General features: G+C 58.2%; 1 protein-coding gene across 5 annotated transcripts in view; it reads right to left on the reverse strand.

The window, feature by feature from the left end:
- Window positions 1-3,373: 3,373 nt before the first annotated feature.
- Window positions 3,374-18,863, reverse strand: part of SLC5A11 (solute carrier family 5 member 11) — a 60,248-nt gene continuing 44,758 nt past the window's right edge. For all 5 annotated transcript variants that reach the window (XM_066383386.1, XM_066383385.1, XM_066383384.1 and 2 more), the window contains 7 exons: window positions 16,407-16,542; window positions 9,228-9,335; window positions 8,771-8,921; window positions 6,657-6,825; window positions 5,604-5,819; window positions 4,796-4,964; window positions 3,374-3,679 (listed from right to left, as the gene is read on the reverse strand). In XM_066383386.1, the coding sequence (XP_066239483.1) occupies window positions 3,474-3,679; window positions 4,796-4,964; window positions 5,604-5,819; window positions 6,657-6,825; window positions 8,771-8,921; window positions 9,228-9,335; window positions 16,407-16,542 (1,155 nt within the window). In that variant the 3' untranslated portion in view covers window positions 3,374-3,473. The remainder of the gene's footprint in view (window positions 3,680-4,795; window positions 4,965-5,603; window positions 5,820-6,656; window positions 6,826-8,770; window positions 8,922-9,227; window positions 9,336-16,406; window positions 16,543-18,863) is intronic.

Consider the following 18,863-nt stretch of genomic DNA (forward strand, 5'->3'; position numbering starts at 1 on the left):
TGCCTGGGCCGGGTGAGCAGCCACAGCGGGGGCGTGGCTGTGGCTGTGGCTGGTGGATAGGCGATGCGGAGCCGGGTGACAGTTGTCCTGTAAGGTCACCTGTTCTCCAGGCAGTGCTGTTGGCATCAGCGTGAGGGACGTCCTGCCCTTGATAACTTGTGCTCCAGCTGGGAGGACAGTTAGGTAATCAATTAAGTGGGATACCGGCTTTGAAGGCACATGTCATGAGAGAGTTGGGTGATCAGGGAGGCTTCCTGGAGGAGGTGATTTTTTATTTAAACAGACTCAAAGTCAGCTAGAAGATGAAGGAGGGATAGTTTAGGCAGAGGATAAGAGCAGAGGCAAAATCCTACTTAGTGGAGCTTTGTAACTGCTTATGGGGCCCACTGTTGTGCACCAGCCGCTGTGTTAGGCCCCGAGGTGAGAGGGCTGAGAAGGCAGAGAAGGCATAAGGTCTGACCTTAGCCTGCAAGCAGAGAGTGATCCGGGTTGACTCAGGAGGGGGCCATGGCCTTCAGGGCTCCTGAAATTCCCACCAAAGAATTTGGACTTCACCCTGGAGTTTGGGAAAGTCGCTGAAGGAGTCGGAGTCTGAGAGTCTGAGCGGCGGTGGGGTCAGATCCGCCCTCTGCCTGTGGCTGTGGAGTGGACGGGACGGGACGGGAGGCGGTGGGGTCAGAGCCGCCCTCTGCCTGTGGCTGCGGAGTGGACGGGACGGGGCGGGAGGCGGTGGGGTCAGATCCGCCCTCTGCCTGTGGCTGCGGAGTGGACGGGACGGGACGGGAGGCGGTGGGGTCAGATCCGCCCTCTGCCTGTGGCTGTGGAGTGGACGGGACGGGGCGGGAGGCGGTGGGGTCAGATCCGCCCTCTGCCTGTGGCTGTGGAGTGGACGGGACGGGGGCGGGCGGCGGTGGGGGTCAGATCCGCCCTCTGCCTGTGGCTGTGGAGTGGACGGGACGGGGCGGGAGGCGGTGGGGTCAGATCCGCCCTCTGCCTGTGGCTGTGGAGTGGACGGGACGGGAGGCGGTGGGGTCAGATCCGCCCTCTGCCTGTGGCTGTGGAGTGGACGGGACGGGAGGCGGTGGGGTCAGATCCGCCCTCTGCCTGTGGCTGCGGAGTGGACGGGACGGGAGGCGGTGGGGTCAGATCCGCCCTCTGCCTGTGGCTGCGGAGTGGACGGGACGGGAGGCGGTGGGGTCAGATCCGCCCTCTGCCTGTGGCTGCGGAGTGGACGGGACGGGAGGCGGTGGGGTCAGATCCGCCCTCTGCCTGTGGCTGCGGAGTGGACGGGACGGGAGGCGGTGGGGTCAGATCCGCCCTCTGCCTGTGGCTGCGGAGTGGACGGGACGGGAGGCGGTGGGGTCAGAGCCGCCCTCTGCCTGTGGCTGCGGAGTGGACGGGACGGGAGGCGGTGGGGTCAGATCCGCCCTCTGCCTGTGGCTGCGGAGTGGACGGGACGGGAGGCGGTGGGGTCAGATCCGCCCTCTGCCTGTGGCTGCGGAGTGGACGGGACGGGAGGCGGTGGGGTCAGAGCCGCCCTCTGCCTGTGGCTGCGGAGTGGACGGGACGGGAGGCGGTGGGGTCAGATCCGCCCTCTGCCTGTGGCTGCGGAGTGGACGGGACGGGACGGGAGGCGGTGGGGTCAGATCCGCCCTCTGCCTGTGGCTGCGGAGTGGACGGGACGGGGCGGGAGGCGGTGGGGTCAGATCCGCCCTCTGCCTGTGGCTGTGGAGTGGACGGGACGGGGCGGGAGGCGGTGGGGTCAGATCCGCCCTCTGCCTGTGGCTGTGGAGTGGACGGGACGGGGCGGGAGGCGGTGGGGTCAGATCCGCCCTCTGCCTGTGGCTGTGGAGTGGACGGGACGGGGCGGGAGGCGGTGGGGTCAGATCCGCCCTCTGCCTGTGGCTGTGGAGTGGACGGGACGGGGCGGGAGGCGGTGGGGTCAGATCCGCCCTCTGCCTGTGGCTGTGGAGTGGACGGGACGGGAGGCGGTGGGGTCACATCCGCCCTCTGCCTGTGGCTGTGGAGTGGACGGGACGGGAGGCGGTGGGGTCACATCCGCCCTCTGCCTGTGGCTGTGGAGTGGACGGGACGGGAGGCAGCCAGGCCGGTCAGGAGGCGGCCGGCCGGGATCCAGGGCGAGGTGGCAGCGGCCTGAGCGTGCATGGTGGCAGCTCCCCCTGAAACGCCCTTCTGACCCCAACCAGGGGCAGCGGAGGTCTCGGACAGTCCAGAGTAGCCCCCAGGGCCTGGCTGAGGGGCAGTGTGGGGGAGCCTGGGCCTCTCACGCGCCTCCTTTGGCCCCTGGACAGGGACACTCAGCCTCCTTGGGAGTGCTCTTGGCCCGGACACCAGCGAGAGGGGTCTGGACAGGAGCCATGTTCATGAGCAGCTCCCCACGTGCGCCCTTTCCCGGGAGGGCTGAGGGCTGTGCCTCTGCCCAACCCACAGCTGGTCTGCATTAGTGTGGGCAAGCCAGGCCTTCGACTGGGGCAAGGCCCGGGCTGACACGCTTGCCTCGGACCAGGCTGGTCCAGGTGCTCAGGGCACCGAGGAGGCACTGAAGGGACCACTGAGAGCCAAGCTCGGGGCTCCCCAGCCTCAGGGTTTGCTGTCCGTGTGCCTTTGAAGCCTGGAAACCGGGGTCCCTGAGAGTCTGCTCCAGTCCTCAGTGTCAGGCGGTCCCAGTGGACACACTCGCAACCCCCTTTCCCCAGGACTGGACCGAGGGCTCTGGGCTCTCCGCGTTCCCGCCCTCGCTCTTTGCTGCGCCCACGACGAGTGTCCAGAGGAGAGGCGCTAGGGCAGCTGCTCCTCAGACCAGAAGCCCCACTGCCCCTCGGCGGGGCGGGCGGGACTCGTGGTGGGGCTCTCTGTCCTCCTGCCGGTTGCTTTAGGGAAGCATCCCTGTGGGGGCTGGAGCAGGTGTTAAGCAGCACCCGGGAGCACGCAGCATCCCCCCTTCTGGATAGCCCGGGACCACAGGGCTCTCTGCAGGCTCAGGTACGGTTGGTCCCCAGACACCGCAGGGAGGGAGCCTCCCGCCACGTCCCACCTGCAAGGGGAGGAGGGAGCAGAGAGAGCGCAGGCCCCACCCGCTCCTCGCTCCTGCTCCTCTCACCGCGCAGGTGAGCTGTGGAAGGTTCTGGTGCCCAGCCCTCGGGCCAGGGGGGGCGGCTGCCGCCCGGCTGGGCGGTCTGGGGGCTCTGTGCCCGCCTGCCCCTCCGAGCACGGCCGTCGCTGCTGGAGAGGAGGAAGCCTTCGGGCTTCTCTCCCGTGTCCAGCTTCAGACCCTCGTTCCCTTGGTAGAAAACAAGGAGCTAAATAAAGGCCGCGTTGAAAACGGCCCCTCGACACCGCGGAGGCCCCGTGGTAAACAAACAGAGCTTTATTTCTTTTTCCTTCATTAAAAAAAGAAGAAAACAAGGCATTGAACACAAAAGGAGAGCCGGGACCCGGGGGTTCACCCCACACTAGGCAAAGTAGCCCCAGAGGAAGACGGCGCAGCTGACGCAGAAGATGAGGTTGAGGTCGAGAAGGGCTCTCACCGCGGGGCTCTCCTCCAAGGTCCCGATCACAGGGTCGGCCCTGCTCACGGGCTCCGCCTGGTCCTTCCCGTCCAGCCCACAGAGCCACAGGACGGCTCTCAGCGCTCGGGACTGCTCTGGGGTCTCATCACCTGGAAGGAACCCAAATGAAGGTCCTGAGGATGGGCCGGGTCTGCCGGAGGAGAAAGGAGAGGGGGCCGCCCTGGTGTGGCTCATGCACCGGGATAAATACTTTCTGTACCTTTTCTGGGAGATGTGGATTGCTCCCTAAGTTCTGGAAGACTGCTTAATTCTGGAAAACTGGTATTTTTAGACTTTTCACCATTTTAAGGTCCCAGCGGCCTGTGGAACCAGGCAGGCGGTGTGTATAGGACTCCGGGGACCACTTTACCTATTCAACGTGTCAAAATATTCCTTACCTCCACCAAGAAATATTCTCTAAGTTTTCTTTTTTCTTTTTCTTTTTTTAAGTGAGAGGAGTAGAGATAGACTCCTGCATGTGCCCCTGACCGGGATCCACCCAGCAACTCCTGTCTGTGGCCGATGCTCGAATCAACCAAGCTATGCTCAGCCCTTAAGGCCAACGCTCAGACCAGCCAAGCTATTCTCAGTGCCTGGGGCTGATGCTTGAACCAATAGAGCCACCGGCTAAGAGGGGTTAGAGAGAGAGAGAGATGGAGGAGGGGGAGAGGAAGAGAAGCAGATAGTCGCTTCTTGGGTGTGCCCGGACCAGGAATCGAACCCAGGACATCCGTATGACGGGCCGACACTATCCACTGAGCTAACCGGCCAGGGTTCTCTCTCATTTTTCTTGAAACACATGGCCTCGTGGCCCTACTTCAGGCTGACATGGGTTCAGAGCCGATCATGGCCACCGCCTCAGGCCGTGGAGACAGTAGGGTCTGGTGAGGGCCTCAGCTCACCGAGGGCACAGCTCCAAACACGGTTCACGGGCAAACGTGGACCCAGCATTACCCATCTTCCCATTTTTTCAAGAAAAGATGAAAATGGAATTTTACAGGTCACCTCAACAAGTGTTGGCTCCACTGCCCACCTGAGGCGTCCGTTGGAAGTTACTAAAGAACCCGCTTCCGTGTGGCGGGAAGGCAGGGAGGAGCCAGACCCCGGGAGGAGCCAGGGGCTGCCAAGGTCCCACATCTGCCCCTGACTTGTGACCTGATAGAGCGGCTCCCCTTACAGACACGATGCTTCTTCAGGCGCCCACGGCAGCGACAGGGGCAACTCACGGCTCTGCGCTTTGGACGTGTTTTCTTGACCCGTCTCCAGCTGGATGTTGGCGCTGCCGGCCTCGGCCGTCCCGTTCTGAGAGAGGGTCGCAGGCGGGGGCGTCGCTGGGGGCCCCGGTTCCTTGTGGACCACAGGGTCATGGCGCGTGAACCAGGTCAGGCGGCTGACCTAGGGAGCAGAGGCGGCGGGCGTGTGAGCTCGGCAGCCGTCCCCTTCCCCACGCCCGCCCGGCCCGGGGCTTGGCCTCCACGTCTGCGCTGCCCCGGGCTCGCCTCTGTCCACGCTCCTCCAAGCTTCCGCTCCCTGCACTCTGCAGACCCCGCGGACGCCTCCCGCACTCACCGCCCCCTTGTTAACATCCCCAGCTCTCATGGTGGGTCTGACCCTCCTTCCTGCTTGTCCCCAGAACTTAATCCCAGCCCTGGGGTGCTGTGGGACCCAGCGGTCAGCCACTCCGCTCAACCGATTCTCGGGCCACGGGGACCTCACTGGTTCACGAGAGAACATGTGTCTTGAGCTGACCCCATCAACGGGAATCAGGCACTTGGCCGGAGGTGCTGGGAGGACATGTGTACGCTTTTGCTCAACGAGAATAAGAGAGGGTGAACCCCGAAAAGCCCCCGCCCACGTGGAGCCTGAGCCAAGACGCAGCGTGGGACGTGGATTCCGAGGGTCTGTTCCGAGCCTGAGACCAAGCTCCAGCCCCGTCCCCAGCTGTGGGGGCGTCCACCCTCTCTGCTGGAGCCACCGTGGGTCCCTCCCTTCCTGTCCTTTGCCGAGAAGGGTCTGCATCACACCCACACGTACCATGTCCTTGGAGGGGGGCTCTGTGAGCCAGCTCACAGTGCCCATGGTGACCAGGGTGACCGCGGACAGGATCATGGAGAAGTAGAGGTAGTGGACGTCCCTCACCACACTGGGGCGCTCATCGGGCTGGTCACACTGCGGCTGCGTGAAGACGAAGTCCAGCACCAGCCGGATCAAGCCTAGGAGAAGGCCCAAGATCAGCCCCGAGAAGGCACCCTACAAATCAGAGCAAGGGCGTCTTAGTCACAGGCAGGGCGGCGGAGGGGGGGGGGGGGCTGGCTCCGGGCTCCGGCCTCCGGAAACCTCAGCAAGCCATCTCAAGAGCGTGTCTTCCTAGCGACCGCCACCGCAGGCAGGGGTCGGCGACTCGCAGAGGGCTGGAACTACGTAGCTATCTTTCCACATATAATTAATCCGTTCCCTGTAAGTTACTCCTTCCTTGTTAACTCAGCTTCCCCGTTCACGAGAAAGGGCATCATCAACGGAGAACCCCCCCACGGTCACGTGGCGGGAAGGGGGCTGGATAGAACCGCTGTGGCTTCTGCTCAAAGGCCGGGTGACATCCTCCTGCTGTGGCTCCCTCCACATAACTCCTCAACGACACCCACCCGAGTCAGGACACCCTCAGGGTGCCCCCTGCAGCCCCGGGGGGGGGTGCCGCACGGGGGTGGGGGGGGGGGGTTCGCACACAGCAGGGTTGGTCCACAACAGGGGTCCCCAAACTTTTTACACAGGGGGCCAGTTCACTGTCCCTCAGACCGTTGGAGGGCCGGACTATAAAAAAAAAACTAGGAACAAATCCCTATACACACTGCACATATCCTATTTTAAAGTAAAAAAACAAAATGGGAACACATACAATATTTAAAATAAAGAGCAAGTAAATTTAAATCAACAAACTGACCAGTATTTCAATGGGAACTATGCTCCTCTCACTGACCACCAATGAAAGAGGTGCCCCTTCCAGAAGTGTGGCGGGGGCAGGATAAATGGCCTCAGGGGGCCGCATGCGGCCCGCGGGCCGTAGTTTGGGGACCCCTGGTCCACAACTACCTTTTCGTTGCTCCGCTCCCAGAAACAGCCCAAGATGAAGACCACGGCCACGGGCGGCTGCAGGTAGGAGCTGATGGACTGGATGTAGATGAAGAGCTGCCCGCCCTGGCTGGCCTGGATGATGGGGATCCAGAGGATGGAGACCAGGACCAGGAGCAGCACGAACACCCTGCCGCCGGGCGGAGACACCCAGCATCAGCGCCGTCTCCCTGAGCACCCTCTCCCCGCGGTCGACAGCTCCGCAGAGAGGGCGACAGTCCCGGGACTCCCGCTGAGTCTCTTGAGAGTTCGGGCCACTGTCACCGCAACCAAGTTTTCGAGCTTTAGACTGGCTGGGACAAGGTATCCTTTTCTTTTTCTTTTTCTTTTTTGTATTTTTCCGAAGTTAGAAGCAGGGAGGCAGTCAGAGAGACAGACTCCCGCATGCGCCCGACCGGGATCCACCTGGCATGCCCACCAGGGGGCGATGCTCTGCCCATCTGGGGTGTTGCTCTGTTGCAACCAGAGCCATTCTAGCACCTGAGGCAGAGGCCACAGAGCCATCCTCAGCGCCCGGGCCAACTTTGCTCCAAGTGGAGCCTCGGCTGCCGAGGGGAAGAGAGAGAGAGGAAGGAGAGGGGGAGGGGTGGAGAAGCAGATGGGCGCTTCTCCTGTGTGCCCTGGCCGGGAATCGAACCCGGGACTTCCACACGCCAGGCTGACGCTCTACTGCTGAGCCAACTGGCCAGGGCCAACAAGGTATTCTTGTTCCTAACCCTCAACAAGCACTTCTCTGCCCTGTCTCCGGGTTGCCCCCGCTGGACATTTCTACACAAACGGGGTCATGCCATCAGTGCCCTTCGGTCGTTGGCTTCCTTGACTTAGCACATCAGCGAGGTTCCCGTGTCTCAGTATTTCATCCCTCTTTTTTTTTTTAATTGACAAGTATTCTGTTACGCGGACATGCCATCCCATGACCTCGCTTAGCGTTCACCCGTGCAGGGACATTGGCATGGTTCCTACGTTTCGGCTGTTGTAAAAAATGCTGCCGTGAACATCTGCGTCCAAGTGTTTGTGCAGACATGCTTCCACGGCCCGGGCGCAGGAGGTGGGTCGTACGGTCAGTTTATGTCTCGCTGTTTCAGAAACCGCCAAGCTGCCCTGAACGGCTGAACCGCTGAACATGGTGCCTCCTGACCTGCCGTGCACGGGGGTGCCCATGTTCCCCCCCCCCTCGGCTGCCTTACGGTCCTTCTAGTGGTCTGCGCTGTGTCACTATAGCTTCCTAGTTCTGTTTTGTAGGCTTCCCGACATGACAAGCCCTTATCAGCTAGACGCCTTGCAAGTATTTTCTCCCCATCTGTAGGTGGTCTCCTCATTTTCTTAACAACGGCTACCTGTATGATCATTTTTCCTTCTATCACTATGCTCTGGGCGTCACACCCAAGAACTCCTTCTCTAACGCCAGGCGGGGACCAGCCCTCAGGGTGCACCGTCCTAAGGGACAGGGCCCCAAGGGGCTTATCTACATATATTTACATACAATTGACAGGCCACTCATTTGTGTCACTCCCATTTTTGGGACTTGCAGAAAAGTCTTGGTAAAGAAACCTTGTCTCCCCCTCCAAAGAAGAAATCCGGGACACCCTTCTCCCTCTTATCTAACTCCTGTTCAACCCGGAAGTCCTAGTCAAGGTTGGGGACCCCCCCCCCCTCCGTCCCAAACCCTAGGTCTCCTGCCTCCGCAGTTCCAGCGTCGTTGGGGTTCTTGTTGCCTGGTTATTTACCCGTCTCCTCCAGCTCCGTGAGTACAGAGCTGAGTCATTGCCTGGTTATTTAACCATGTCCTCCAGCTCGTGAGTACAGAGCTGAGTCATATCTTTTCATTGCTTTGTGTACGGCATCCAGCACACAGTAGGTGCTCATCAAACCGCTTCTGAATGAGTGAATGGCTGGCACTCGGGGTTCCTGTTGTGTGCCTCACTTTTGCCCCCAGGGGAGGCTGAGCCCGGGGAAGTGGTGGGCAGGCTGGACTCCGTCTGTGGGTGTGCTCAGGGCTCTCCTCCCTGCCCTCCCACCCCCACCCCCACCCCCACATTTCCCTCCCTAGCCCGGCCCCACCGAGCAGACCGCACCTGCCCACAATCATAAGCTCCTTCTCAGAGGCCCGGGGCCGCATGTGGGTCCAGAGGTCAATGGTGAAGATGGTGCTGGCACTGTTAAAGATGGACGTCAGGGAGGACATGAGGGCCGCCACCATCACTGCGATCATGAGCCCGCGGAGCCCTGGGGGCAGAAGCCGCGGTCCTGTGAGCCTCGGGCTCTTCCCGCCCACAGCCACTGCCTTGAGTCATGACCCCGTGACCCCAGGAGGCCCACTCTGAGCAGCAGGACTTGGGCTGGGAGCCCCGAGGAGGGACCCAGTGGGGTGCATTGGGCAGAGCCCCCCGCATGGCCAGGCTGGGCTTCACTCAGGGGGCCCGGACTTGGGGCTCAGTCCCCCGGCCCAGCTCCCACCACCTTGTCCCTGCCTCTGATTAGAGTCCAGCCAATGTCCTCCTTCCGGGCACTGCAGGGGCTGAGGGACGTTACCCGTGGGCAGCAGCTCCAGCACCAGTTTGGGATATGCGATGTCAGAGCAGCCGGAGGGGTTGCCACAGACCTTCCGGCAGATCTCCGGGTCCGCACAGGCCACCTGATCTGCGGAGGGGACAAGACAAGGCCCCGAGGTCAGCGGAAGGGTCCTCGAGGCCCCAGGCCTGGCTGAAACACGGCCTGGGCCCGGCCAGCACCAGGTGACAGGATTCATGAACAGAAGTTTACGGCTCGATAACATAAACAGGGACCTAGACTTGACCAGCCGCGGCCCTCGTACCTAACCTCCTAACCTCTCTGCAAAATGTGGACGATAAGGTAAGCTTGTAGGGAGGGTGGGCACGCACGCGGGTCGCAGAGGGCTGGGAGGTCTGCAGACACACCTGCCCTTGTTCCCGGGGCTCACGTACGGCTGCGACACCTAGTGGCCAGAGGGAGCACGGCATCCTCCCTCAGGCTCCATCCCCTGACCCCCCCAAAGGGACAGGGACAGTGCACATCTTTGCCTAATGCCGCCGTGTGACACCTGGCAGATACGTTCTGAGTTCCTCCGTCCTCGTCATCTTCTCCCTAGCTCCTGCAGTTCAGCCGCTGTTCCTCGTGTCGGACTCACAGAAACCCAGCGAGCCCCTCCTGACGTGTCCCCCTTCCTGTCGTTATCAGAGCTCGTCTTTCCCAAGCAGCGTCCAGTCTCCTCAGGCAAATCCCTGGGGCCTTCCTGGTACCCTCGTTCTGCGTCTCTACCTGTTACTTTCTTCCTCCCCCTTCTTTTCCAAGTGAGAGAAGAGGAGATAGACTCCCACACGTGCCCTGACCAGAATCCACTCAGCAACCCCCGCCTGGGGCCGATGCTCTGCCCGCCTGGGGTCCATGCTCACAACTGAGCTATTTTTAGTGCCTGAGGTGGAGGTTTCATGGACCCATTCTCAGTGCCCAAGGCTGATGCAGTCGAACCAATAGAGCCATGACTGTGGGAGGAGAAGAGAGAGAGAGTGAGAGAGAGAGAGAGAGAAAGAAGTTGGAGGGGTGGAGAAGTAGATGGTCACTTCTCCTATGTGCCCTGACCGGGACCCAAACCCAGGACATCCACACACCAGGTCGACACTCTACCGCTGAGCCAGCTGGCCAGGGCCACATCTCTTCCTGCTAGCATGATGAACACATTCCGGGCGCACAAGCAGAGGCCTCTTTTTGGGAAGACAGAAGAGGAGACGGTCATGGTAATAGTAGTGTGGCACAGCCAATGCTCAGGAATTTTGGGGGGGGGGGAGGCTGGCTCTCCCATGACTACTGCTGTTGCCATCAGAACCATCTGAGGAAGACAGGGGTTAGCGGTACCATTTCACAGATGACGGCAGATTCTCCGAGGGGAGAAGGTACCTGAGAGGAATCGCCCAGCAAGGCCGTGCCCGGGGCATAATGTAGACACAGCCCCCCAACTCCCAGTCTGATCTGTCAGAGGACAGCGGCCAAGAGAGCGATGCTTCTCCATCTCCACGGGCCTGGCCGTTAACCGGTCCAGGTCCTCGTCCTGGCCACCCTGACCTTCAGAACGCTCTGTGCTGCCTGCACGGCTTGGCAGCTGTGTCTGAAGGCACCTTCTGTCACCTTCTGTCTTCCTCAGCTGCTCCTATCCGAGCTAAGGGATGCCCCTCCCCACCAGCTCAGCACCCGCCCCGACACCGCCTCTCGGCCAGGCCAGCCAGACCAGACCCTTGCTCCCGCCTCCGGTCTCATTCTCCAGGCGGGGCAACTCCATCAATAGCTCCTCCCTCCCCTCAACCCGAGGCCTGCGGTCCTTCTCCCTCATTCTGGCCGGTGACACTGTCCTTCCGCCACTTTCCATGGCACATGGGAACGCCTTCCGTTCAGGGGAGGGCGTGAGTCCTTCCCTGCTCACGCCCACCTGCTCCCTGGTCTGCACACAGCACGAGCACCGCGTGGGTGTGGCCTCCAGTGCACACGCGGCCTCGCCTGCCGATGTGTTTGTTACAGCTTCTCCGGGTGACGTTGTTTGCAAAGTCTCCATGTTTTTACCTGTGTTAAACCTGTCAATGTAATAACGGCGGACGTTTGAAGTACAGTACACCGCAATTTAACATTCCAATAGGGTAGCTTCATTTTCTTGTTTAATGGAGCGTGAGACCCAGGAAATGGAGAGTGTCTCCAGCCCCTTCATCCGCTGGGAAGCCCCTGGGCCAGCTGGTTTTGTAAAATTCCTGCACTCTCTGTTCACGGCTGGGCCCCTCGGTCCCCTAACATCCGTCGGCAGGAGGGGGGGTGGGTGCTGACGTCACAGTTGATGACGCTGATAGCGACTGCTAGAGAATAAAAGTAGATGCCCCCACCCCCCACCCCCCAGAACTCTGGCTCAGCCTAAGACAAAATTAAAAACTGCAGGCCAACAATGACATTTGATGAGAAGAAGCCATCTTGTTGAGGAGAACGCTTTGAAGAGGTTAAAGTTCTTGGCTTTTTAAGACTTCTTCCGAGAAAGTTCAGGAAATAGTTAGAAGACGGTGACCCTCTCGTGGCCGGAACGTGGTAGGAAACCTCCCAGACGGGGTCAAGGTCATGTTGACGTTCAGATGCAGAACGCTGTGCCTCTCGTCCCACAAAGTGCCTCTCTTCTGAGCACGCCCAGAAGCAGCAAGGGTCCCTCCCTGTGGTATCATTAACTACCAAGTTTTTGTTTAACCTTCTAGGAGTGCAACCTCCGACCATGAAAGACACGACAGATAAAAACAGTTTTTAAAGGCTGCCTGAGGCAGAAAACGGGGTTCGGTCTAAAGAATATGGTCTTCAGAGGGACACTGGTTGGCTCGGCTAAGTTATGAAACGAAGCCAACATCACTCAGTAACACGTGCTCACCTGTCCTGGCTTAATTCATCAACCATTTCCTAGATGGACAAGGGTCCCTTGTCAGGTCCTCTGATGCCTGAGACGTCAGATGCTTCTAGCAGAGTCAAGTGCAAGCATAGCACAAAACCTCCTTCTCCCACACGCCGGCATCCGCGGAAGGTCGTGCGGTTCACAGCGGCAGGTAAACGTGGTGCCTGTGCCTTCTCATGGAACCTTCACAACTTCTTGGGGAAGATACCATTCTCCTTCTTTTCAAGACAGGTCAGCGGAGGCACAGAGAGGTTGAATGGCTCCTCCAATCATACAGCCAGTAAGTACCATAAAGAGTTCTCAAATCTTTGGTTTATTCCAAAATTCAGGTGGCTTTGTAAAATATGGTCCATCGCTAGACTTTTGTTTTATCATCTTGAGGATCATTTTGCTTCTCTCTTTTTTTTTCTTTTTTGTATTTTTCCGAAGTTAGAAGCGGGGAGGCAGCCAGACTCCCGCATGCGCCCGACAGGGATCCACCCAGCATGCCCACCAGGGAGCAACGCTCTGCCCATCTGGGGCGTTGCTCTATTGTAGCTGGAGCCATTCTAGCGCCTGAGGCAGAGGCCACAGAGCCATCCTCAGTGCCCGGGCCAACTTTGCTCCAATGGAGCCTTGGCTGCGGGAGGGGAAGAGAGAGACAGAGAGGAAGGAGAGGGGGAGGGGTGGAGAAGCAGATGGGCGCTTCTCCTGTGTGCCCTGACCGGGAATCGAACCCGGGACTTCCACATGCCGGGTGGACGCTCTACCACTGAGCCAACTGGCCAGGGCCTGTTTTGCTTCTCTCTTAACTTCTACAAGAGCGTCTTTAGCAGTGTGTGCCATTTCAGTCAGGTGGACCCAGTGGAAGAGGGCGTGATCCTGGCTCGGGCGTGCTCGGGAACTGGAGCGTCCTTTTGGGCAGTTCCGGACCCAGTTGAAGACTCAGTGGGGAGCCGGTGGAGCCACGACGTGGGGAAGTGGGAACGGAAGGTCTGGGGGCTTTGCCCCGAGCCTGGCAGGTTCGGCCAGGGCATCTCAGTTTTCTGGTGGGCCCGTTACACAGATGGCTGCACCCCAGCCCGAGAGATTTGGCTTCAGGAGTGCTCCGAGGCCTGGGAACCTGCGTGTGTCCTCGGTCCCTGGGTGTCACTGCTGCTGCGGAGGGCCACCCCTGGAGACGGTCCGGGCCTCCACAGTGCACGGTGCCCACTCCCTCCCTGCGCTCCACGTCACTCTTCTAAATCCTTTTGCACTTTTTGCTCGTACCAGGTGCTGGAGTGTTCTGACACATAGTTCATAGTCCTTTTTCATGCGTACCGGAGTCATCTGTCATGTCACAGAGGCCTGAGAAGGGTGGAGCATGACCTCACATTTCATTTGAGAATGACACATGGCTTATTGGCGGACTGTTAAGCGTATTGGTCCAGAGCGTAAAGTGTGACTTTCTGAGAGAGACAGCAGCATGACTTACAGTACATTTTCGGAGGCGGGTGCATCTGGATGGAAGTCCTGTCCCATCCATCCCAGCCAAATCACTTAACCCAGGAGTGGTACACAGTCCTCTTACTTTCCTGACCCCTCTCCCCACACACACATCCAGTCCCTCAGGAACTGGTTGGCTTCACACTAAAATATATTTTCAAACCATTCATGTGGATCAACTGTGGCCCCTTTCAGAAGGGGTCCCTACCCAGCATCCCCTGTGACAGCTCCCTGTGAATTTTCCTCAGAGCACTTACTTAGCATAATCAGTGACTATCTCATTTATTAAAAAAAATATTTTTTTAATTAAATGAGAGCAGGAGAGGCAGAGGGACAGACTCCTGCATGTGCCCCGACTGACCGGGATCCACTGGGCAAGCGCCCTATGGGGCAATGCTCTGCCCATCTGGGGCTACTGTTCCACTGCTTGGCAACTGAGCTATTTTCAGCACCTGAGGGGGAGACCATGGAGCCATCTTCAGCCCTGGGGGGGCCAATGCACTCAAGCCAATTGAGCCATGGCTGCAGAAGGAAGAGAGAAAGAGAGAAGGGGGAGGAGGAGCGGTGGAGAAGCAGATGGGCACTTTTCCTGTGTGCCCTGACCAGGAATCGAACCTGGGACATCCACATGCCAGGCTGACACTCTACTACTGAGCCACCCGGCCAGGACCCTGTCTCATTTATTTAGTTAGTTATTGTCCTCTGTCTGTCCCACGAGCCTGTAAACCCATAGCAGTAGGTACTGCATGTTTTCTTGTATGGGTCCCAGGGTCTTCTGGAATGAGGTTGTCTAAACTGGCTCTCAGAATAGTTGTTGAGTACATGGACAAATAAACAAGGGAGTGAATTCATTTTCCTGAGCTTCAATTTCCTCATCTGTAAATGAAAGTAACAGGAACAGCGCTCACCTCTTGAGGTCGTCTGGAGGAATAGAGGAGAGAATGAATACAAGTATACAATGATGACAGCAGGCTCTTGCACAGATAGTGCTTCCCACCTGCCAGGGACTCCTTTTTTTTTTTTTTTTTTTTTTTTTTTGAGACAGAGAAAGAGAGAGAGGGACAGATAGGGACAGACAGACAGGAACAGAGAGAGATGAGAAGCATCAATCATCAGTTTTTTTATAGTGACACCTTAGTTGTTCATTGATTGCTTTCTCATATGTGCCTTGACCACGAGCCCTCAGCAGACCGAGTAACCCTTTGCTCAAGCCAGCGACCCTGGGTCCAAGCTGGTGAGCTTTGCTCACACCTGATGAGCCCGCGCTCAAGCTGGCGACCTCGGGGTCTCGAACCTGGGTCCTCCGCATCCCAGTCCGATGCTCTATCTACTGTGCCACCGCCTGATCAGGCTGCCAGGAACTGCTTTAAGCCTTAACAAGTATTATCCCCATTCTACAAGTGAGGAAGTGGAGGCCACAAGACATGAAGTGACTTACTCGAAGTCACACACTAGTGGAGGGCAGAGCCGAGATGCAGGCTCGGGGAGTTCAGGTCAGAGTCTGTATTCAGAACCACCACCGCCCTCTACGGTCAAACTCCTCCCGGCGCCAGGGGGGCGGGGGGCTGGCCCTTAGAACGTGAGTGTTGGCTGTTTTAGCCACATTCTTCCTTCCTACCCCAGCCTTGCCCAATAGCTGTATCTTTTCCTGCAAGTCACCACCGACCCCAGAAACCAGTCTTATCCCCACCTGGGCTCTTTCTTCCAAGCCTGATGCCCCTTCCCTGCAGATAGGACCAGTGACTCTCCGGGTTCTCCGTCCCATCTGGGCCAGGACAGCGCAAGCCCAAGTCCAGCACCGCAGATAGCCAGCCCCCTGCTCCCCTGCCGGGGGCTCTCTCCTCCTACTCTGACGAAACTTCTGGACCGGGCACCTAATCGTGGCACCTACCCTTTCTTTCCATCTGTGTGACACGTGTAGGATGAGACGGAGGACAGGGGGCTCTGCCTGCCATCCCCCTGAGAGTTCCCTGCGCCCGGCGGATTCGAGAGGGAGCCCGCTGGGCTGGGAGGCGAGGAGCTCGCTTCTGTGCTGTCACCACTTCCTGACGTCCGATGCCCTAATAACAACCCCCACACCCCAGTCCTGTGTAGTCCTCAGTGCAAACCTCATCCCTTTATCAGATGGAAGGGAGGAAAGGAGGGAGGGAGGGAGGGAGGGAGGGAGGGAGGGAGGGAGGGAAGGAAGGAAGGGAGGGAGGGAGGGAGGGAGGGAGGGAGGGAGGAGAGGGAGGGAGGGAGGAAGGAAGGAAGGAAGGAAGGAAGGAAGGAAGGAAGGAAGGAAGGGAGGGAGGGAGGGAGGGAGGGAAGGAAGGAAGGAAGGAAGGGGGGAAGGAAGGAGGGAAAGAAGGAGGGAAGGAAGGAGGGAAGGAAGGAAGGAAACTAAGGCAAACACATGTTCGAAACACTTTTATATCCCTGATTTCTGTTAAGAAAGGTGCCCCACATGGGTTCTATTGGGCCAGAGTGACCAGACCACCAGGCTCAAGCACTAACGCGTGAGGAACTGTCAGCATGAGACATCAGGGAACTGACGTCCGAGACCACAGATGTTTGCCTTGTTTGTGGCTTCAAAAAAAAATACCGTTGAGGCAAGTCCCGGGAGGGGCCTCCACTCCGTCTGGCCTGGGACAGCTACAGAGCACGCCCACAGCGCCGGGAAAGGGCATAGAGTCAGCTGAGGCTTGAGAGACGCCGCAGGTGCGTCGCTAGGAAGGGACCTCGGTCACGCTCCCTTAGAGCCGTCGGTGATAGTCCCGAACGTTTCACAGGGTCCGGGACGCACAGACCCAGGGCACCCCTCCCCACGGCCCTCTCACCCGGGTAGAGGACGCGGCTGATCATGCCGGGGAACACCATCATGAAGAGAGGCAGCACCTTCAGGTACGCGGCCATCAGAGAGCCCCCTTTGGCGTGGGACAGGTTTTTGGCAGCCAGACTCCGCTGAACGATCACCTGGAAAACAGAGGGGAGGTGGTGGTGGGGAGCCGGCCTGGCTTTCTCCCCGGGCGGACGGCGTCCGTGAGCCTGTCCGCAGGCGTCGTGGACTCTGACCTTGGTCTGCCCTCGTCTGTCTCACTCCGCAGGCTTCGTGGACTCTGACCTTGGTCTGCCCTCGTCTGTCTCGGAGGAAGCAGCCCTTCCCTCTTCTCGAGCCCTGTGGTCCGTCCGTCATCCGGTCAGGGTAGCTGTGACCCCCCACCCAGCCCCTTCCCCGACTCCTTCATTCTGGGATCGGACCGGGCCGACGAGGAGTTCTCCATAGACTTCCTCTGTCTCCCTCTTCGGCCACCGGGATTGGTTAAGACAGACCAGGCGCCCGAGGCCGGCCGTGAGAGCTCTAGGTGGGACTGTCTCCCGAGGAAGAAACAGGATAGAGGCAACCCACCCCCTGCCGCCCCCACAGCTGAGAGCGGCGTGGACGCCGGCTGCGTCTCGGCTGTCACGGGAGGAGAGCCTCCCGGGACCAGGAGGCTCAGAGGAAAGAGAATGAGGCGTCGGAGCGAGAGAGGAACGGTGTCTGACTGACGACGGTGCTGGAGCCCCTCAGCCCAGCTGTGCCCGGCCCGGTGCACAGTGCCAGCTCTGGAAACTGGCAGCCTGGGTTCGAATCCCACTTCCCCACTCTGTGCTGTGTCGTCTCGGGCAGACGCTGTTACCGCTCCTGGCCTCAGTTTCCCGATCTATAAAACGGGGAGACTCTTAGGACCGTTCTGACAATTAAATGAAGTCAGACCATTTAGATTATTTAGAATAAGTTCTGATAAATTATAAATGCCCAGTAAGTATTCATTGTTACCATTTGTGATTATCCACCTTGCCTCCTCCCCAGTCATAAGTGAAAGAAAATACCTTTTTTTTTTTTAATGCTTAAGCTATTTTTTCTTTTCCTATCAACAACTAAGAATCTCCACTAAATCAGCAAAGAACCTTCGTGGGAAGGAGGCTGAGAGGCGGACGGGGCCCCGCCCTGGCTCTGCTCCCCTAGCCGTTGTTCAGGCCCCACAGAACAAACACGCACTTCCTTTGGGGAGGAAACATTGCATTTGACGGGCATTTCATCTTCAGGATCCGTGGGCCTGGGCCGTGTCACACAGTTGCAAGAAGACATCAAAACGATCGAAGACAGTGTGACGCGTGCACCTCTGCTCCTGTCCTGACTGCGACACAAACTGAGCCTTGAGGACAAGTTCCAAGGACAGAGACCTGTGCCCAGTGGACACTCCAGTTCGGCCAGTCAGAACTCAAAAGAGCCGTGGTCACCAGCTGGTCACCCAGGCCCAGGAACCTGGTGGTTTGTTTTGTTTGGGTTTTTTTTCTGTAATTTTCAGACCCTAGAAAGGAGACTAGTCAGGTGGCAATCTACAGTGTGTCCATATATATATATATACAGTGTGTCCGTATATTTATACAGTGTGTCTGTATATTTATACAGTGTGTCCGTATATATATACAGTGTGTCCGTATATATATACAGTGTGTCCATATATATATACAGTGTGTCCGTATATATATACAGTGTGTCCGTATATATATACAGTGTGTCCGTAAAGTCATGGCGCACTTCTGACCGGTCACAGAAAAGCAACAAAAGACGATAGAAATGTGAAATCTGCACCAAATAAAAGGAAAACTCTCCCAGTTTCATACCTATTCAGTGCAGTTCGATGTGGGCGCACGCACAGATTTTTTAGAGCTCATTAGGTAGCTATCCCGTATAGCCTCTACAGACTCGTCACTGACTGATGGCCTACCAGAACGGGGTTTCTCCACCAAACTGCCGGTTTCCTTCAACTGCTTATCCCACCGAGTCATGTTATTCCTATGTGGTGGCGCTTCGTTATAAACGCGCCAATATTCACGTTGCACTTTGGTCATGGATTCAAATTTAGCAAGCCACAGAACACACTGAACTTTCCTCTGTACCGTCCACATCTCGACTGGCATGGCCGTGGGCTGCTCCACTGTATACATGGTGTGACGTCATCATCTGCGCATGCGCACATGCTGCCACATCATCCTACAGAAACTGGGAGGGTTTTCCTTTTATTTGGTGCAGATTTCACATTTCTATCGTCTTTTGTTGCTTTCCTGTGACCGGTCAAAAGTACACCGTGACTTTACGGACACACTGTATAAATAACAAGCATCTCAGCTGAAACAAAACGTTCACTAAGGGATGAAAGCGCCCTGGAGCGTGGGCGCAGGGGCCCTCAACGGGCTGTGTCCTCACGTATCACGGCCCCTGCGCACACCCCCCTGCACCTGCTCTTCCT

This window comes from Saccopteryx leptura, chromosome 4 (assembly GCF_036850995.1).
Source record: "Saccopteryx leptura isolate mSacLep1 chromosome 4, mSacLep1_pri_phased_curated, whole genome shotgun sequence".
NCBI classification, from domain to species: Eukaryota; Metazoa; Chordata; class Mammalia; order Chiroptera; family Emballonuridae; genus Saccopteryx; species Saccopteryx leptura.